This window comes from Carettochelys insculpta, chromosome 26 (genome assembly GCF_033958435.1).
Source record: "Carettochelys insculpta isolate YL-2023 chromosome 26, ASM3395843v1, whole genome shotgun sequence".
In the NCBI taxonomy this organism is placed as follows: Eukaryota; Metazoa; Chordata; order Testudines; family Carettochelyidae; genus Carettochelys; species Carettochelys insculpta.
In genome coordinates, this window is record NC_134162.1 from 10,096,055 (window position 1) to 10,109,204 (window position 13,150).

General features: G+C 44.4%; 1 protein-coding gene across 7 annotated transcripts in view; it reads left to right on the plus strand.

Annotated features, from left to right (window-relative positions):
- NFASC (neurofascin) overlaps positions 1–13,150 on the plus strand; it is a 177,900-nt gene that overhangs the window by 132,740 nt on the left and 32,010 nt on the right. For 6 of the 7 annotated variants that reach the window (XM_074977269.1, XM_074977272.1, XM_074977273.1 and 3 more), the window contains 2 exons: positions 1,375–1,497; positions 2,269–2,442. In XM_074977269.1, the coding sequence (XP_074833370.1) occupies positions 1,375–1,497; positions 2,269–2,442 (297 nt within the window). Of the gene's footprint in view, positions 1–1,374; positions 1,498–2,268; positions 2,443–8,943; positions 8,959–13,150 lie in introns of all 7 variants that reach the window. The other variant, XM_074977276.1, reaches the window with a different exon arrangement.

Sequence of the window (13,150 nt, forward strand, 5' to 3'; positions counted from 1 at the left end):
ATATCAGTTTTATTTATTAGCACTTCCAGTTCTTCCTGCTTATTACCCATACTTCTTGCATTGGTATATAGGCATCTTAGATATTGATTTGAACTTTCCCCCCAGTTTTTTTCTGGCCCTCTTTTTACTCTGACATTGTTGCCCATGCTCCCTCCTACTTCCGACCCATCTCCCAGGTTTCCATGTTCTCCACTCACCTGCAGGCTTTGCTCCACAATAAGGCTCATTGCTCCTGACAGGCAACTAAGTAGGCTGCCTAGTGCTGATGCTAATCTGGCTCTAGAGTGTCACCCAGAAACTGCACAAGGTTGTGCTCTTAAGTGTGTGATATATTTCTGCCTCACAGTACAAAGATGATATGCATAAAATCATACCTGGCAAATTATAACTTTTCCATTGGTATGTAACAAGGATTATCTTGTAAGAGTCATTGTGCTTTTGTATCAATATCATCATCATGGGTCACATATTCCAGACAGCCCTAGCCTCTCTCTGTAACAGAAAACTGCTTTCCGGTGGGCATGCATATAGGGTTGGTGCAATTACTACCCACAAAAAGGCATCAACGTAGATAAACTACACATACAAGATTCGAAATAAGGCCAAGAATACTAGCGCTGCATCAACAGAACACAAGCCTCCAACACACAAGCTTTCAGAGAGGCCCTGTTGCAAACTGTGGTGTTGGTAGGCAGTCTAGCCCCCAGAGGGCAAATCCCTCTATCAGCCAGTGATGGGACAGGAAATGGGGAGGACAGAGTTGCTACAAAGAATTCTGGGGCAGGTGCCCAGCGGATGGGCCTTGTGCACATTCTCAGGGTCTAACTGGTCATCATATTTGGGGTCAAGGAGGGCTGTCCAACCATATTAAATTGGCAGAGAGCTTGGGATTTTCATTATATGGGGTCTAGGCCCCTTGCAGGTTTTAACTAACCTAAATGATGGATTCATTGTAACTAGAGTCTTTATACCTTGTTTGGAGGCCCTCAGTAACAGCAAGTGGTTATCGGCCTATTAGAGGAGGGGGTGTTGCGTGTCCATGGTCCCTTCTGAAACTAAAGTCTATGAGCTGCACACGGCCCTGGTATTGTTCCCATGAGATCAGATTGCAAAACACACATCTCAGGTAATAAATGAATAGACAGGATTCTATTGCTTCCGGTGTTGGATTCACATACAGAATTGCTCCGAGTTTATCTCCATCTCACTATGCTTATGAAACAGCTGGTGCACGGTTTATAAGGCAGTTTTTGTTCCATCAGCATCTGACCTTTGTGTGTGTGTGTACCTTTACTATGTCAGACCACCTGCAATGTGTACCAAATTGTATGTCTTTTCTTTCCTTTTCTCTCCTGGCCCCATCCTCCTCCCAAGTACCCAGTGCCCCCAGGTATTTCAGAATCCGACAGCCTAACTTGGAAACCATCACTCTGGAATGGGACCACCCTGAACACCCAAACGGAATTCTCACAGGATACAACCTGAGATACCAAGCCTGTACGTGCCACCTCTGTTTCTTTTTTTCAGCTGATCAATGATTTTTAACTCCTCAGATATTTGTTTAGATGAGTAGGTTATTTAGTGCCAAAGCCAGAAAGAGCTCCCCTGCGCAGGCACTACAAGGTACAATTCCAAAATGGGACAGCACCAGAGTAGCCATTTAATTACAGGCTTCCCAGGGCAAGGTAAAAACATTTAGACAAGTCCAGCTGCAGTGCTAAGTGCCTGCACCATAAGCCAGTAGGAGGCAAGTGCTCAGTATCTTGGCCATAGGGGACAGGGAGAATTAAGGCTTAACCCCAGACTGCACTAATACATTGCAAACAAACAGTCTAAATACAGTGAGAACTGGGCAACAGTTCCCTCTGTCCCCCACCTCCGCACATGCAGAAAACAATGGCAGAAAGAGTGAAACCATGCAAAAGTACCCCAAACAGTGTGGGGCTCTCTGCTATGCAGAGGCCCAAATACAAGGGCAGTGGCCAACACAAGCCTTATTGTGAGCGTTTAAACAAGACACATACCAGTACAGTACAGCTTCACCATTATCCAGTGAACATCCTCTCTGGGAGGCAGCTGAATTACTGTTGCTCTCCCACAGGGTGTGCTTTATCTCCACAAGTCTGTCTCTTGAGCACAGTCCATCCACAAGCCTATTGGACCATCAGCTGATTTTAGCTTGTGTCCCGGGGGTGAGACAATGAAATATGTAACCCAGCATGTCTCTGAAACAAAGCTGAAGCCTACAGAGCTTGCTTCTCTCCCCAGTTAATGGATCCAAAACGGGCAGAACGATGATAGAGAACTTCTCCCCCAACCAAACAAAGTTTATGCTCCAGCGGACAGACCCTATCTCACGCTATAGATTCTTCCTGCGTGCTAGGACACAGGTGGGAGATGGAGAATCCATCGTGGAAGAATCGCCTGCCCCATTGAATGAAGGTAGGTGGAAAACAGAGCTGCTGTGGCTTCGGGGGAGGGGTACACACTCCCAGCAGAGTTAACACACAAGGGGCATTATACACACATTCCAAAACTACAGGATTACACTGAAAATCACCACAAGGATAACTCTCTCACTGTGACATAAGCAGAGTCAGTAATCCTTATGGAAGAAAGTTCCTTGTCAAATGTTCAAAGAACTAATGGCTATCTGGTCTGTGCCTCAGTCACCAGTCTGTAAAATGGGGATAGCATAGTTAGGAATGTTGTGCAGATAAAATCCTTTTGTGACTGTAAAGTGCTCAGATACTATATTAATGAGGGCCATAGGAGTACCAGTTAGATAGGCAGTTGTAGTTTCCAAATTTAGGAATACGGTTACTGCCATAATGCCTCATAATAATGGTCTGCCTTGCCCAATATCTTTGTCTCAAACAACGGCCAGCACCTGATGCTTCAGAGGAACGCGTAAAATCTCTCAGAGGACAATTATGAAATAGTAGTCTACCCTTACAGGAAGTTTCTTCCTGACCCCATGCAGTTAGTACTTGTCTGATGCCCTGAAGCATGAGGGTTTTGCTCTCTTATAACCAGAGAATAGCTTGCTGTATGCACATGAGTAGACTCTATAGATAAGTCTACACTACAGCAATCGGTCAACAGAAATGACTGTCAGAAGGTATCTTCCGACAAAACTTCTGTTAGAGAGCAGCCAGGCAGTCCAGCCCCACTCTCGACAGAGGGGCCAACCAAAAGCACAGCAGACAGGGCTGCCTGGTGAGCTGGAAGCCCTGTTTGTCGACAAAGCTGCCCCCCCACAGTGTCCACATGGCTTTTTTGTCAACAGATTCTGTTGAGAAAGGCATTTTGCCTCATGGAGAGAGGCAGAAGGCTGGTCGACAAAAGTGCCAAGTTCTGACAACAGTATGTCGACAGACTGCATTTTTAGCGTGGACGCTCCGTGGGTTTTGTCGACAAAACTCTCCAGTGCAGATATAGCTTCTCTGTATCCTTCACAGTGATCTGCTTGCCCCTTCATGTCCTGTATAGTATCAGTTAGATATAGTCTCTTTAGGGATTTGCAGAGTGAGAGACTCCCGAGTAGGGCCATTTTAAAGATGATGGAAGTTAGAAATTAAGAAAGCTTTTTCAACTCCAAAGATAATTAAGCTCTGGAGAAGTTACCTAGGGAGGTTGTAGAATCCCTAGCACTGGAAATTTTGAAGACCAGGTTTGACAAATCACCCATCAGGGATGTTCTAGAACCAGTTTTACTTGGTCCTGTCCCAGCAGGGAGGCCAGACCACACAACCTCTTGAGGTCCCTTCTAGCCTTATATTTCTATGACCCTCTTACTGTAGCTCCTCAAGGAGGTCACCAGAGAAATGTTCAGTGCAGGTGCCAGTAATGGTACATACACTGAAAAAACCTCTTTGAATAACACAGTTGTGTTGACACTATGTTGGCAGACCAAGCGTAAGAGTGATCAAGCCAGGACTTAACCAATGGGATACAAAAACGATCTACCCGCTTCTAGGTTGGCAGCACTGGAACGTTGTTAGGGAATACCAGCTGCTTGACAAGCTGCTAGAGCAAAAAGCAGCAGCCCCTCTATTAGATTTTGTAGCCGAATCTGGTGAGTTGTCAGGCTAGGCTGGGAATGTTAGTTCCCAGCTAGCAGCCCATAGGCAGGAAGGAGAGGCTGCCTAGGCTTTGCACTTGGTCTGGCAAGAGAAATAAAGGGAGTCAGGGAAAGACCCAAGGCAATGAATGGGTTTTGGGGATCCCTTGTGTGTCTTGTCATTAGGAGCAGGGTCAATAGCAGGGTATTTATAATGGACCTTCAAAGGCAATACCACATGCTATTTTGGCATTGGCCCTAGGACAGGCCAGCAAAAAGGAAAACTTCAGGCCAGACAGTGGCAGGAGATCCGTTTAGTGGTATAACTAAGACGACAATCAAAGGGAGGTGATGTGGTTTAGTGGTTAGAATCAGAGCTGATGGGGTTTAAATTAGGGGTCCAAGGGTCCACGTTGTCCATCCCCCAAAGGAACCATGCCACTGATCCATAGGGAAGGTTCTGCTGAGGTGAGCTCTCTTTCCCAGAAGAGTCTTTCCCACAAAAGCTTATTGCCAAAAGAGCGCATTCCCTTCAGATAGCCACCAGAGGGAGATGTCTAACAGTATTTGCCTGGGTTTTGGAAATTGTTCTGAAATAGCTTTGTGTCTTCCTGCAGTTACAAAGTGCATTTCTGAGGCTATGCCCAGAGGTAGAACCCGGCAACAGCCTCACTTACTTTTAGGATGCCCAGACTCAAAGTGCTCAGGACTTGATAACTCAGGGTAGAGAATGTACTGACAAGGTAGGTTTGCACTCTTGGACTGAACACCTGTCAACCATTAAAGAGAGAAAGTGTAATCAACAACTGTGGCCCATAACTAGTAGGCTAGACTCTTTGCAAGGTCTGCTCCCTGCCACAGCTTGGCCCACCCATCTTCTGCTACAGAAGCCCAGTACAGTTCGCTGAGTGATTGCACACATCCGTTTAATATAGGTGCTCACTTATCCCAAGCACATTCCTTGGAAATTTCTCCCTCAGTGATGACTTGTCAACTCTGATGCTCCGTACTGCAGGCTGACCCCTGGTCCAATCAGCTTCTTCTGACCCCCCACGATGGTCACAGGAACTGCTCTCTTTGCTGCAGTAAACTTTTCTCGGTCTTCGTTTATATAGAGTATAAATAGTTACTACTTTGCTTAGTTTTGTTGGTGCTTTTACTGTAACTCGGCAGTTCTCATCTGTGTCTAAGGCTGATGCATGCCTTTGTTATCAGCATTCAGACCATGTGTCTCCTGGAATAATATTGTGCCCTTGAGTGGCCCACTCTCTAGCTATCTAAAGTACTTGGGGGAAGCTCACATCAAGGATTACTGTCCCATCTGCAAGGTGTTTGAGCTTTGCTTGGGAGGACAGGCTCAAGTTTCTATCAGTGGAAGCGGCGCTCAAACTTTCTGGCAAGCTGAGGTGGTCAGCACCTCAGTGTCAGTGTGGAGCGCTCCTCCTGCCCTACAGGAGTCTTGGTGTGATTCGCCATCCCTGGAACCAGCAGAGCAGCACAGAAAGCAACTGGCTGAGGGGACGTTTCCTGACTCCAGAGAAGGACGGGCCTGGGAAACAGCCAAAGTCAGGTCACTCCTCTGCCTCAGCATTGCAGTCCATACACAGGCACTGTTGAGATTAGCTCAGGGTAAGCGATTGGCACCAGTATCATCATGGTCCTGTCCACTTTGGAGGTGTTTGTTATGGCCAGAGATTTTTATGTCAGAAGCTTCATATATGTGATCTTCTGTAACGATAAGTGCAGCTACACCCTCACCTTGAAGCCTTCCCCAAAGGTGGTTTTACAGTAACCAGTCAATATTCCTACGAGAAAACTACATGCAATACAGGGAGAAATAATATCTCCGCCTCTGGACCTTAAACATGCCCTAACATTCCATATAGTGATGACCAGACCATTCCATAGATCCACCCAACTCTTCATAGCTGTAGCTGATGAGATTAAAGGTCTCCCTATCTCGACTCGGAGGTTCTCGTCCTGGATCACATCGTACAATCGCACATGCCTGGAGCAGGCAGGTGTTGCACCATCAGCTATCCTGACTGCTCACTCCACAAGGGTACATGCTTCAGAGGCATTCCTGGTCCAGATCCCTATTCAAGATGTGTGCTGAGCAGAGAGTTGGTTGTCAGTGCATATGGTTTCTACTCATGAGAGCATCATTCAACAGGCCAAGTTGGCAGTTGCAGTCAGTCTGTTTATGAACGCCAAGCCAACCATGTATCCAACTGCTTGGAAGTTACCTACATTGGAATGGACTCATCCAATATCCCGAAGGAGGAAAAAATGGTTACTAACCGTTTCATAACAATTGTTGCACATGTCTGTGTCAAGATCCATCCTCCTATGTTTTTGTCAGAGTTGGCAAGAAGGAACTGAGAAGGTGTGGGGTCAGATCAGCCATTTGGATCAGCATCATGAGCACAGTGCACCAGAAGGGGTCAGATCCAGCCAGATGGGCACCGCTGAGGGGGAAAAGTTCTGGCAATTAAGAACATAAGAACCGCCATGCTGGGTCAGACCAAAGTCCATCTAGCTTCATATCCTGTCCTCTGGCAGTGGCCAGTGCCAGGTGTCCCAGAGGGAACAAATGGAAGAGGGAATCATCAAGTGATCCATTCCATTGCCATTCCCAGTGTCTGTCAAACAGAGGCTCAGGACACCATTCCTGCCCGTTCTGGCTAACAGCCATTGATTGACCTATCCTCCATGAATTTATCTAGCTCCTCTATGAGTCTGGTTCAAATCCTGCCCTTCACAAATCCTCTGGCGAGTAGTCCTACAGGTTGACTGTGCATTGTGTAAAGAAATACTTCCTTTGGTTTCTTTTAAACCTGCCACCTATTACATGCCAGAGTGCACACACACACTTACATCAACATGTGCTGCATACATCCCTTCCAAAGAACAACAGTGTGGAAAAGTTAGTAGTAATTTTTCCACCAAAACCATCCTGCTTGGCAACCATTTATCAATGCCCCTCATCCAACAGGGATTTCATTTATTGTGGTGAGCTATCTCATTAACTAAATTAGGTTAGGCCCCAGGCTTATTGGGTAAAACACTTTCTGAATACAAAACCCTAACTGTGTTAAGTTTGTAGGTCTTTGGAATGTTCAAATCACAGCACCAACCCTGGCAACTCATCTGTGCTAAGCATCACAAAAACAGTGCCCATGTATAACAAATGCATCCTCCAGTCAGCAAAACCCCAAGAGCCACAGCTGAAACAGGCTGGGGAAGGAGTGGTGCCACTTTCCCATCACCCCTATAATCAACAGACGACCCGCAGAGGGAAGAAGCCAGAACTCACAGATTCATAATAGGATAAAACGTCCATTGTGAGGCATCCATCAAACTGAGTGAAAGTTCAGGAGCCCTTAGGGATGGAAGGCAGACAAAGCTGATGCTTTTCATTCTGTAGCATTTGCTAACAGACATGCAATTCACTGAGACTTCCAATTTTGTTTAATGGGTGTTTGCTTTCCCTTCTCCTCCTTAATTGGAGTGGGTGGGAAAGCATCGACTGAAAATACAGTGAAAATGAAATGCATCCGCTGTGTCTTTAAACACATTGATTCCAGAACTGTTATACAGTGTAGTAATATAGGCAAATACTGACATTTGGTGGTGGTCCCTGTCGTACACCATCTGTTTCTGAGCGGGAGCTTTGGTGAATGCACTGCTTGGAGGACAGGTAGTGGATAGGGATAACATCCTGACAGTTTTTACATATGTTTGTTATTCACTTTGCTGGGTTACTGATAGTCACACTTTCCTAACAGATCTGTAGTGTTTGCCTACAGCTATCTCACAGTGCTAGTAGAGATGCCTTGCATTTTCTTCCCTGTACTCTAAATGAAAAATAATTACCTCGGATACCCGTGTAAATACGGGCCCTGTAAATCGTCAGCTGGAAAAGGGCTTGTGTTCAAAGGAACTTTCCCTTTTCTAGCCAGTGGCAGACCTAGGCACTCATTGAGAGTGGGCTTTGACAGGTCAACCCATCAGTTAGTGAAAACAAAGAACAAGGGTGAGATGTGCTCATCTAAACGCATGAGTAAGGCGAACAGGACTTGGCTCTTGAATGGGAGAGGTGGTATGTGTCGAACACATGGCTAGATTAGACAGGGTTCTGTTAACGATGGCATGTAGCCTCTGCACGCAGAGCCTTGTTTAGCAGTTTTAAATGCCTGCCATTTGAATTTTTACATATCTGCTATCCACCCTCTAAAAAGAACTTGGAACTCAATGGAAGAAGGTTCAAAAACTTGAAATCAATTGCTTTAAGTCAGTTTTAAGAGATGGATACCAGATTCAATCAGGAATTTATCCAGATGTTGCTTCCATTTCTGTCAGATTGCATTCAGCCACCAGGGTAACATTAAATCCAGTTCTGTTTGACTCATTGATTACAACAGCTTGGGTCAGATTCAGCTTACTGAAGTAACATGTCCTGAGGTTGGACTTACAGCAAGCTGACCATGCAGGGTCAAATGTTGTCCTTAGTTGGATGAAATGGAAGCACATGCTTAAATGCTTTCCTTAATCAAAGCCAGGCACCAGGGGAGAACCTGGTCATTAGCATCCATTTGCTGGTGAGGTGGGGCACATTTAACTGGAGTGTGGGTTCATTTCTGAGTCAAAGGGAATCATCTCTCTCCTTGGCTTATGCAAATAGCTATCGTTATTCACAGAAAGGTGACTGCTGGGGCACAGCTAATGCATCTTCTCTCTTAAAACCTTTGCTGACTGTGTGCATGACTGATCCCCTGTCTCAATGTGCTGTGTTTTATATATTCCTTTGTTTTCTCTTCCCTTCTCTTCTATGCTATCCTCGTATTCCCCTCCCTATATCTGGGCACTGCACTCTGAAGCCACTCCAACCCCAGGTATGGTATCAGCTGGAGGCAGAGGTAACAGGCATGGGCAATGCGCAATCAAGGGCTGTCTCTAGTGTGCTGGCACTTAAGGGCACATCGTGTTAACCCTTTCAATGAGCAAGCTAAGCTGTTGAGGATAAAATGGTGATAAGAAATGCTGATGTGTAGAACAAAGCACCAAAGGCAGAGAGGAGAAAATACTGTGGTACTACAGTTAAAGTTGTAACCATCAAAGTTTCTCTGCATAGTACTCAACCCCTGTTAATGGTCTGCAGGATTTAGTATCAGAAGAATTAATGGAACCTACTTAATCCTGCTTCAGCTGCAGAGGGGCTCAACCCATGGAAAGCAGCATGCAGCCTTGTCTTTAGAGCAGGGCAGCAGATATGGACTGGTTTCCCAATTCTGCACCAGCTGCTTTTTCTTTCTGCAGCTGCATCCTCCACTCTGTCCAGTGGGGACAAATACGTTGCATTCATACTGCCTGAGGATGTAGCATGCAGTTTAATTCACGTACATCCTCAGAATGCAAATAGCTATGCTAAGGGCTATTATAAACAAATGCACCGCCTAGCAGAGAGGGTGTATTCCCCTTTCACTATTCAGCATTTTACACAAATCATACAATACCACACTGAAAATCCCTGTTCAAGTCTATGACAACTGTTACTCCCTTCTAGAAATAGTCATGAGTTACTTATATGTATGCTTTGCACAGCCAACATGCGAACACTGCAATGTATATAAACATGCTGTATTTCTCCTATGGCAGCAGCCATAGAGTTCTCTCTCTCCCATGCTTCCATTGAAAGGGTTAAGTGTATGTTGGTGCAACAGCTATGCATGTCTGCATGTTAGGCTGTTTACTGTCTTTTGTCCGCTACTGCGTAACAGCACTGAGATACAGAGAAACCATGGTTCTTTTGAAAGGGGGTCTCTGCCTACTTGTAGGAAACCTAAGTCCCCAACTACTCAATGTCTGTCAACATAGCAAATGCCACAGCATAACTTCTGAAACCTCTTTTTGTTGCAAGGGGGAAGTCAAATGAGTGGATTTTCCCCTGTGTAAATGCAAAGGGAGCACTGGTCTGCAGAGAAATGGTTTTTTCAGACCATGGCATTTGGCACTTGGTGATTCTGATTAACAGCACATGGGATCACATCTACCAGAAAACACACCCTAAATGCCTTGTGCCAGTGAACAGCTATTGATCTGAGAGAACAGTGTCCTTTTTGCATGAACTAAAGGGATCTCCGAGAAGCCTTGCTTTATCATCAGACACAGTTCTGAAGACTGGGTAGGGGCATTTGCTTTTCCTTGTAAGGACATGGGATTTCAAAGGGAGATTTGTCTGTGTGATGACTGCAAACACAGGGCCTGTTTTCAGACACAGAATGGTGTGCCTTAGGTTCTGCTTCACAGATGTTTACCCCCTCCTCCTCATTCTGAACAGCAGTGTTTGCTTTATCCATATTTATTTGCAATCTTCCCTCATTTACAGACATTTTTTTTACTGTATTCCCACCTGCTAAAACAAAGGGTACCAGATTTGTCTGCTTTGAGCTTCGAAGAACAGAATATAAAATGTACACAACTTTCCACATACAGTTTCATAGAACCAATGAAATAGAAAACATCTCATTTCAACCTTAGTTTAAAATCTAAAAATCTGAAGATTCTAAGATCTAAAATTCCACTCTGGGCCAGAACCAATGTTTCTAGCTTTGGTGGTTCCTGTAAAATAAAAATCACCTCTTCCTTCTTATTGCATCCCAGCAATTTCATCATGATTTTAGCCATTCATATTTCCAAAACTGGTGAAATTAGATGGAATGGCTTGCCATTTGCCTAGTGTGTTCTCTGCTCTCACAGAACAAAAGGAAATGATAAAGCCAGTTTGTACTCTACCAGTAAGGGGCCACTGAACTGATAGGTTAGTAACTGAAATAATGTGCTTGTTAAGATGAGATACTTTGTAGACTGCATTTTCTCGCTTTTCAACAGCAAACAGCATTTATTTCTTCCCACAACAGTTTGTGATACACTGGTCTGTAACAGGACCATAAGTCTCAATCTAATATACATAATAATCCTGTACCCTTGGGACCTGACAGTTGCTGAATGTTAGAATTTGCCAGACTATTGGAGGTCAATATTGTCTAGCAGCATTACCAACACTTCACCTCCTTACTGGGCTCTTAGGAGGAGTAAATTACAGCTCAATAACAGCACAGACACAGAGCCATGACTGGTTGGCCATAAACAAACTTTATGTGACCATGGGAAACTTGGCCACGCCCATGATAGATAGATATCTGGCTAACTGTAATCATGCCAGATTATGGATGTTGCTGAATAAGTGTGCCAGACTAGAGAGGTTCAAACTAGTGGTATGTGAGATTGACCAGAACTAGAAATCCCTGCTTTTATATCAGTTTAAAATTTCACTCCATATTGTTCCACAGTGTAGTTTCATGCTAGCAAGGAGTAAATTGTTGGAGTCACCTGAAATAAATTGCATTTCACCTAAAACACTATCTTCCTAACAAGTAGAGGTTTCTAGTATAATTTTGTTTGACCTTCTTCTGAAGACTCATCTCTAGGCTCAGCAACCTAGATGTACTTGGTCCCTTGAGTGCTCTGTTACAGTGCTTGTTTTTAACTACTACTAACCTCAAGCTCTTTTACCCTCAAAAATGGTCCTTTGGGGGTGAAGGAGAACTGCAGGGCGGGGGGGGGGGACTGACCTGTTTCCCATTTTTCATGTCTGTTGTGACTGTATACAAGAAATCAGACAAATTTGATGAAGTCAAAGCAAAACCCCAAACCCTTATTGTACAAGGTTTAGATTTCATTAGCAAGCCACATCTAGAGATGGGCAAAACATAAGGAAAGGATTAGTTTATAAAAACCCAAAAAGTCTTGTTTACACCTTGAAGAAAACAAAACATTTGATAGTTCACATAGAGCTTCATCCTGCAGTGATATTGCCAATAGAAAAGCTGCAGTTGTACAAGATTGGGACCCTAAATAGCTTTTGTTCCTTCATATAATACTGTACAGATTAAAATGAAGCTTTTTCCAGCCTTGAAAAGATTACATTTTAAACAACTTAATGCTGATATTTGTTGGTTTGTCGTTTTCCCCCTTCTACAAAAAGAGTGGGGCTAGGGCGAATGCCATCATTAAAACACTAGACACTGACAATGCTAGAAATGTACCACTTGTGGAGAACTGCTGACCTATTTTGGAAGCCCTGCAATCTGGCAATCTAGTAAGAAAAACCCATCACATGATTGTCCTTCTGGGTCTTCTACACTTATTAGAGTTGGAACAAATTAGTGTAATTATTTTCTTTGTGCAATTTCCTCTTCTTGCAAAAACAAAAAAAAAATCACGAAGAAAGAAAAATCTCTTGGCAATACATTTGGGTATCCATCCAAATTCATGAAAAATTAATCAATTCCCTCCAAGCTAACTGATGCTATAGTCATGCCCTGGGGTAAAGCAGTTATTACAGCCTAACAGCACATTCAAAGCTTCCCTAAATAATTAAAGAGCAATATGGGTGTGCACGGTTTTGTCATATTTTGCTGCACATTCAGAGCTGCACCCCCAGCTCTTAAGTGACTGGAATTCCCAGAGGACTTGGAGATAGCCATGAATCTCTATCCTAATGGTGGAGCATAAAAGGAGTCATAAATGAAGCCCACTTTCTTGTATGTTAATTGTGGCACAGAAGAGAGGCCCAGTGGAAAACCTCTCTCCTCATGTGGGTTTGGCACACAGAGTGTAGGCGCCTGTCAGATCTCCCTCCCTGCTGTTGATCTGAATGGTCTGGGGAGCAAGGAGTGATGGGTTTATTAGCGTCTGCAGGTTCCAGCAAAGTGCATCAGTGGAGCCAGCACACCATGACGAATCCATTACCTGCTAGGCCTCTCGCTTTCATTTACTTTTGGATTAATTAGCCTATTAACTCTAGCAGCCAGTGTGTCTGCAGCATTTTCAATCCATTTTACTTGAACAACTGTGCCATGCCCCTAGGACTCCATCCTCTGGCAGCATCTTTGGGTATCTTTAGAAGGAAGTGGCAGTGCACGACTTAGCAGAGAAGGAGACCAGGTCACAAAAACATAGGGGCTGTATGGATCAGAGCCTAGTTTGTCCTCAGAAGAGTTGGCAGGGAGGCGACCTTGCAGT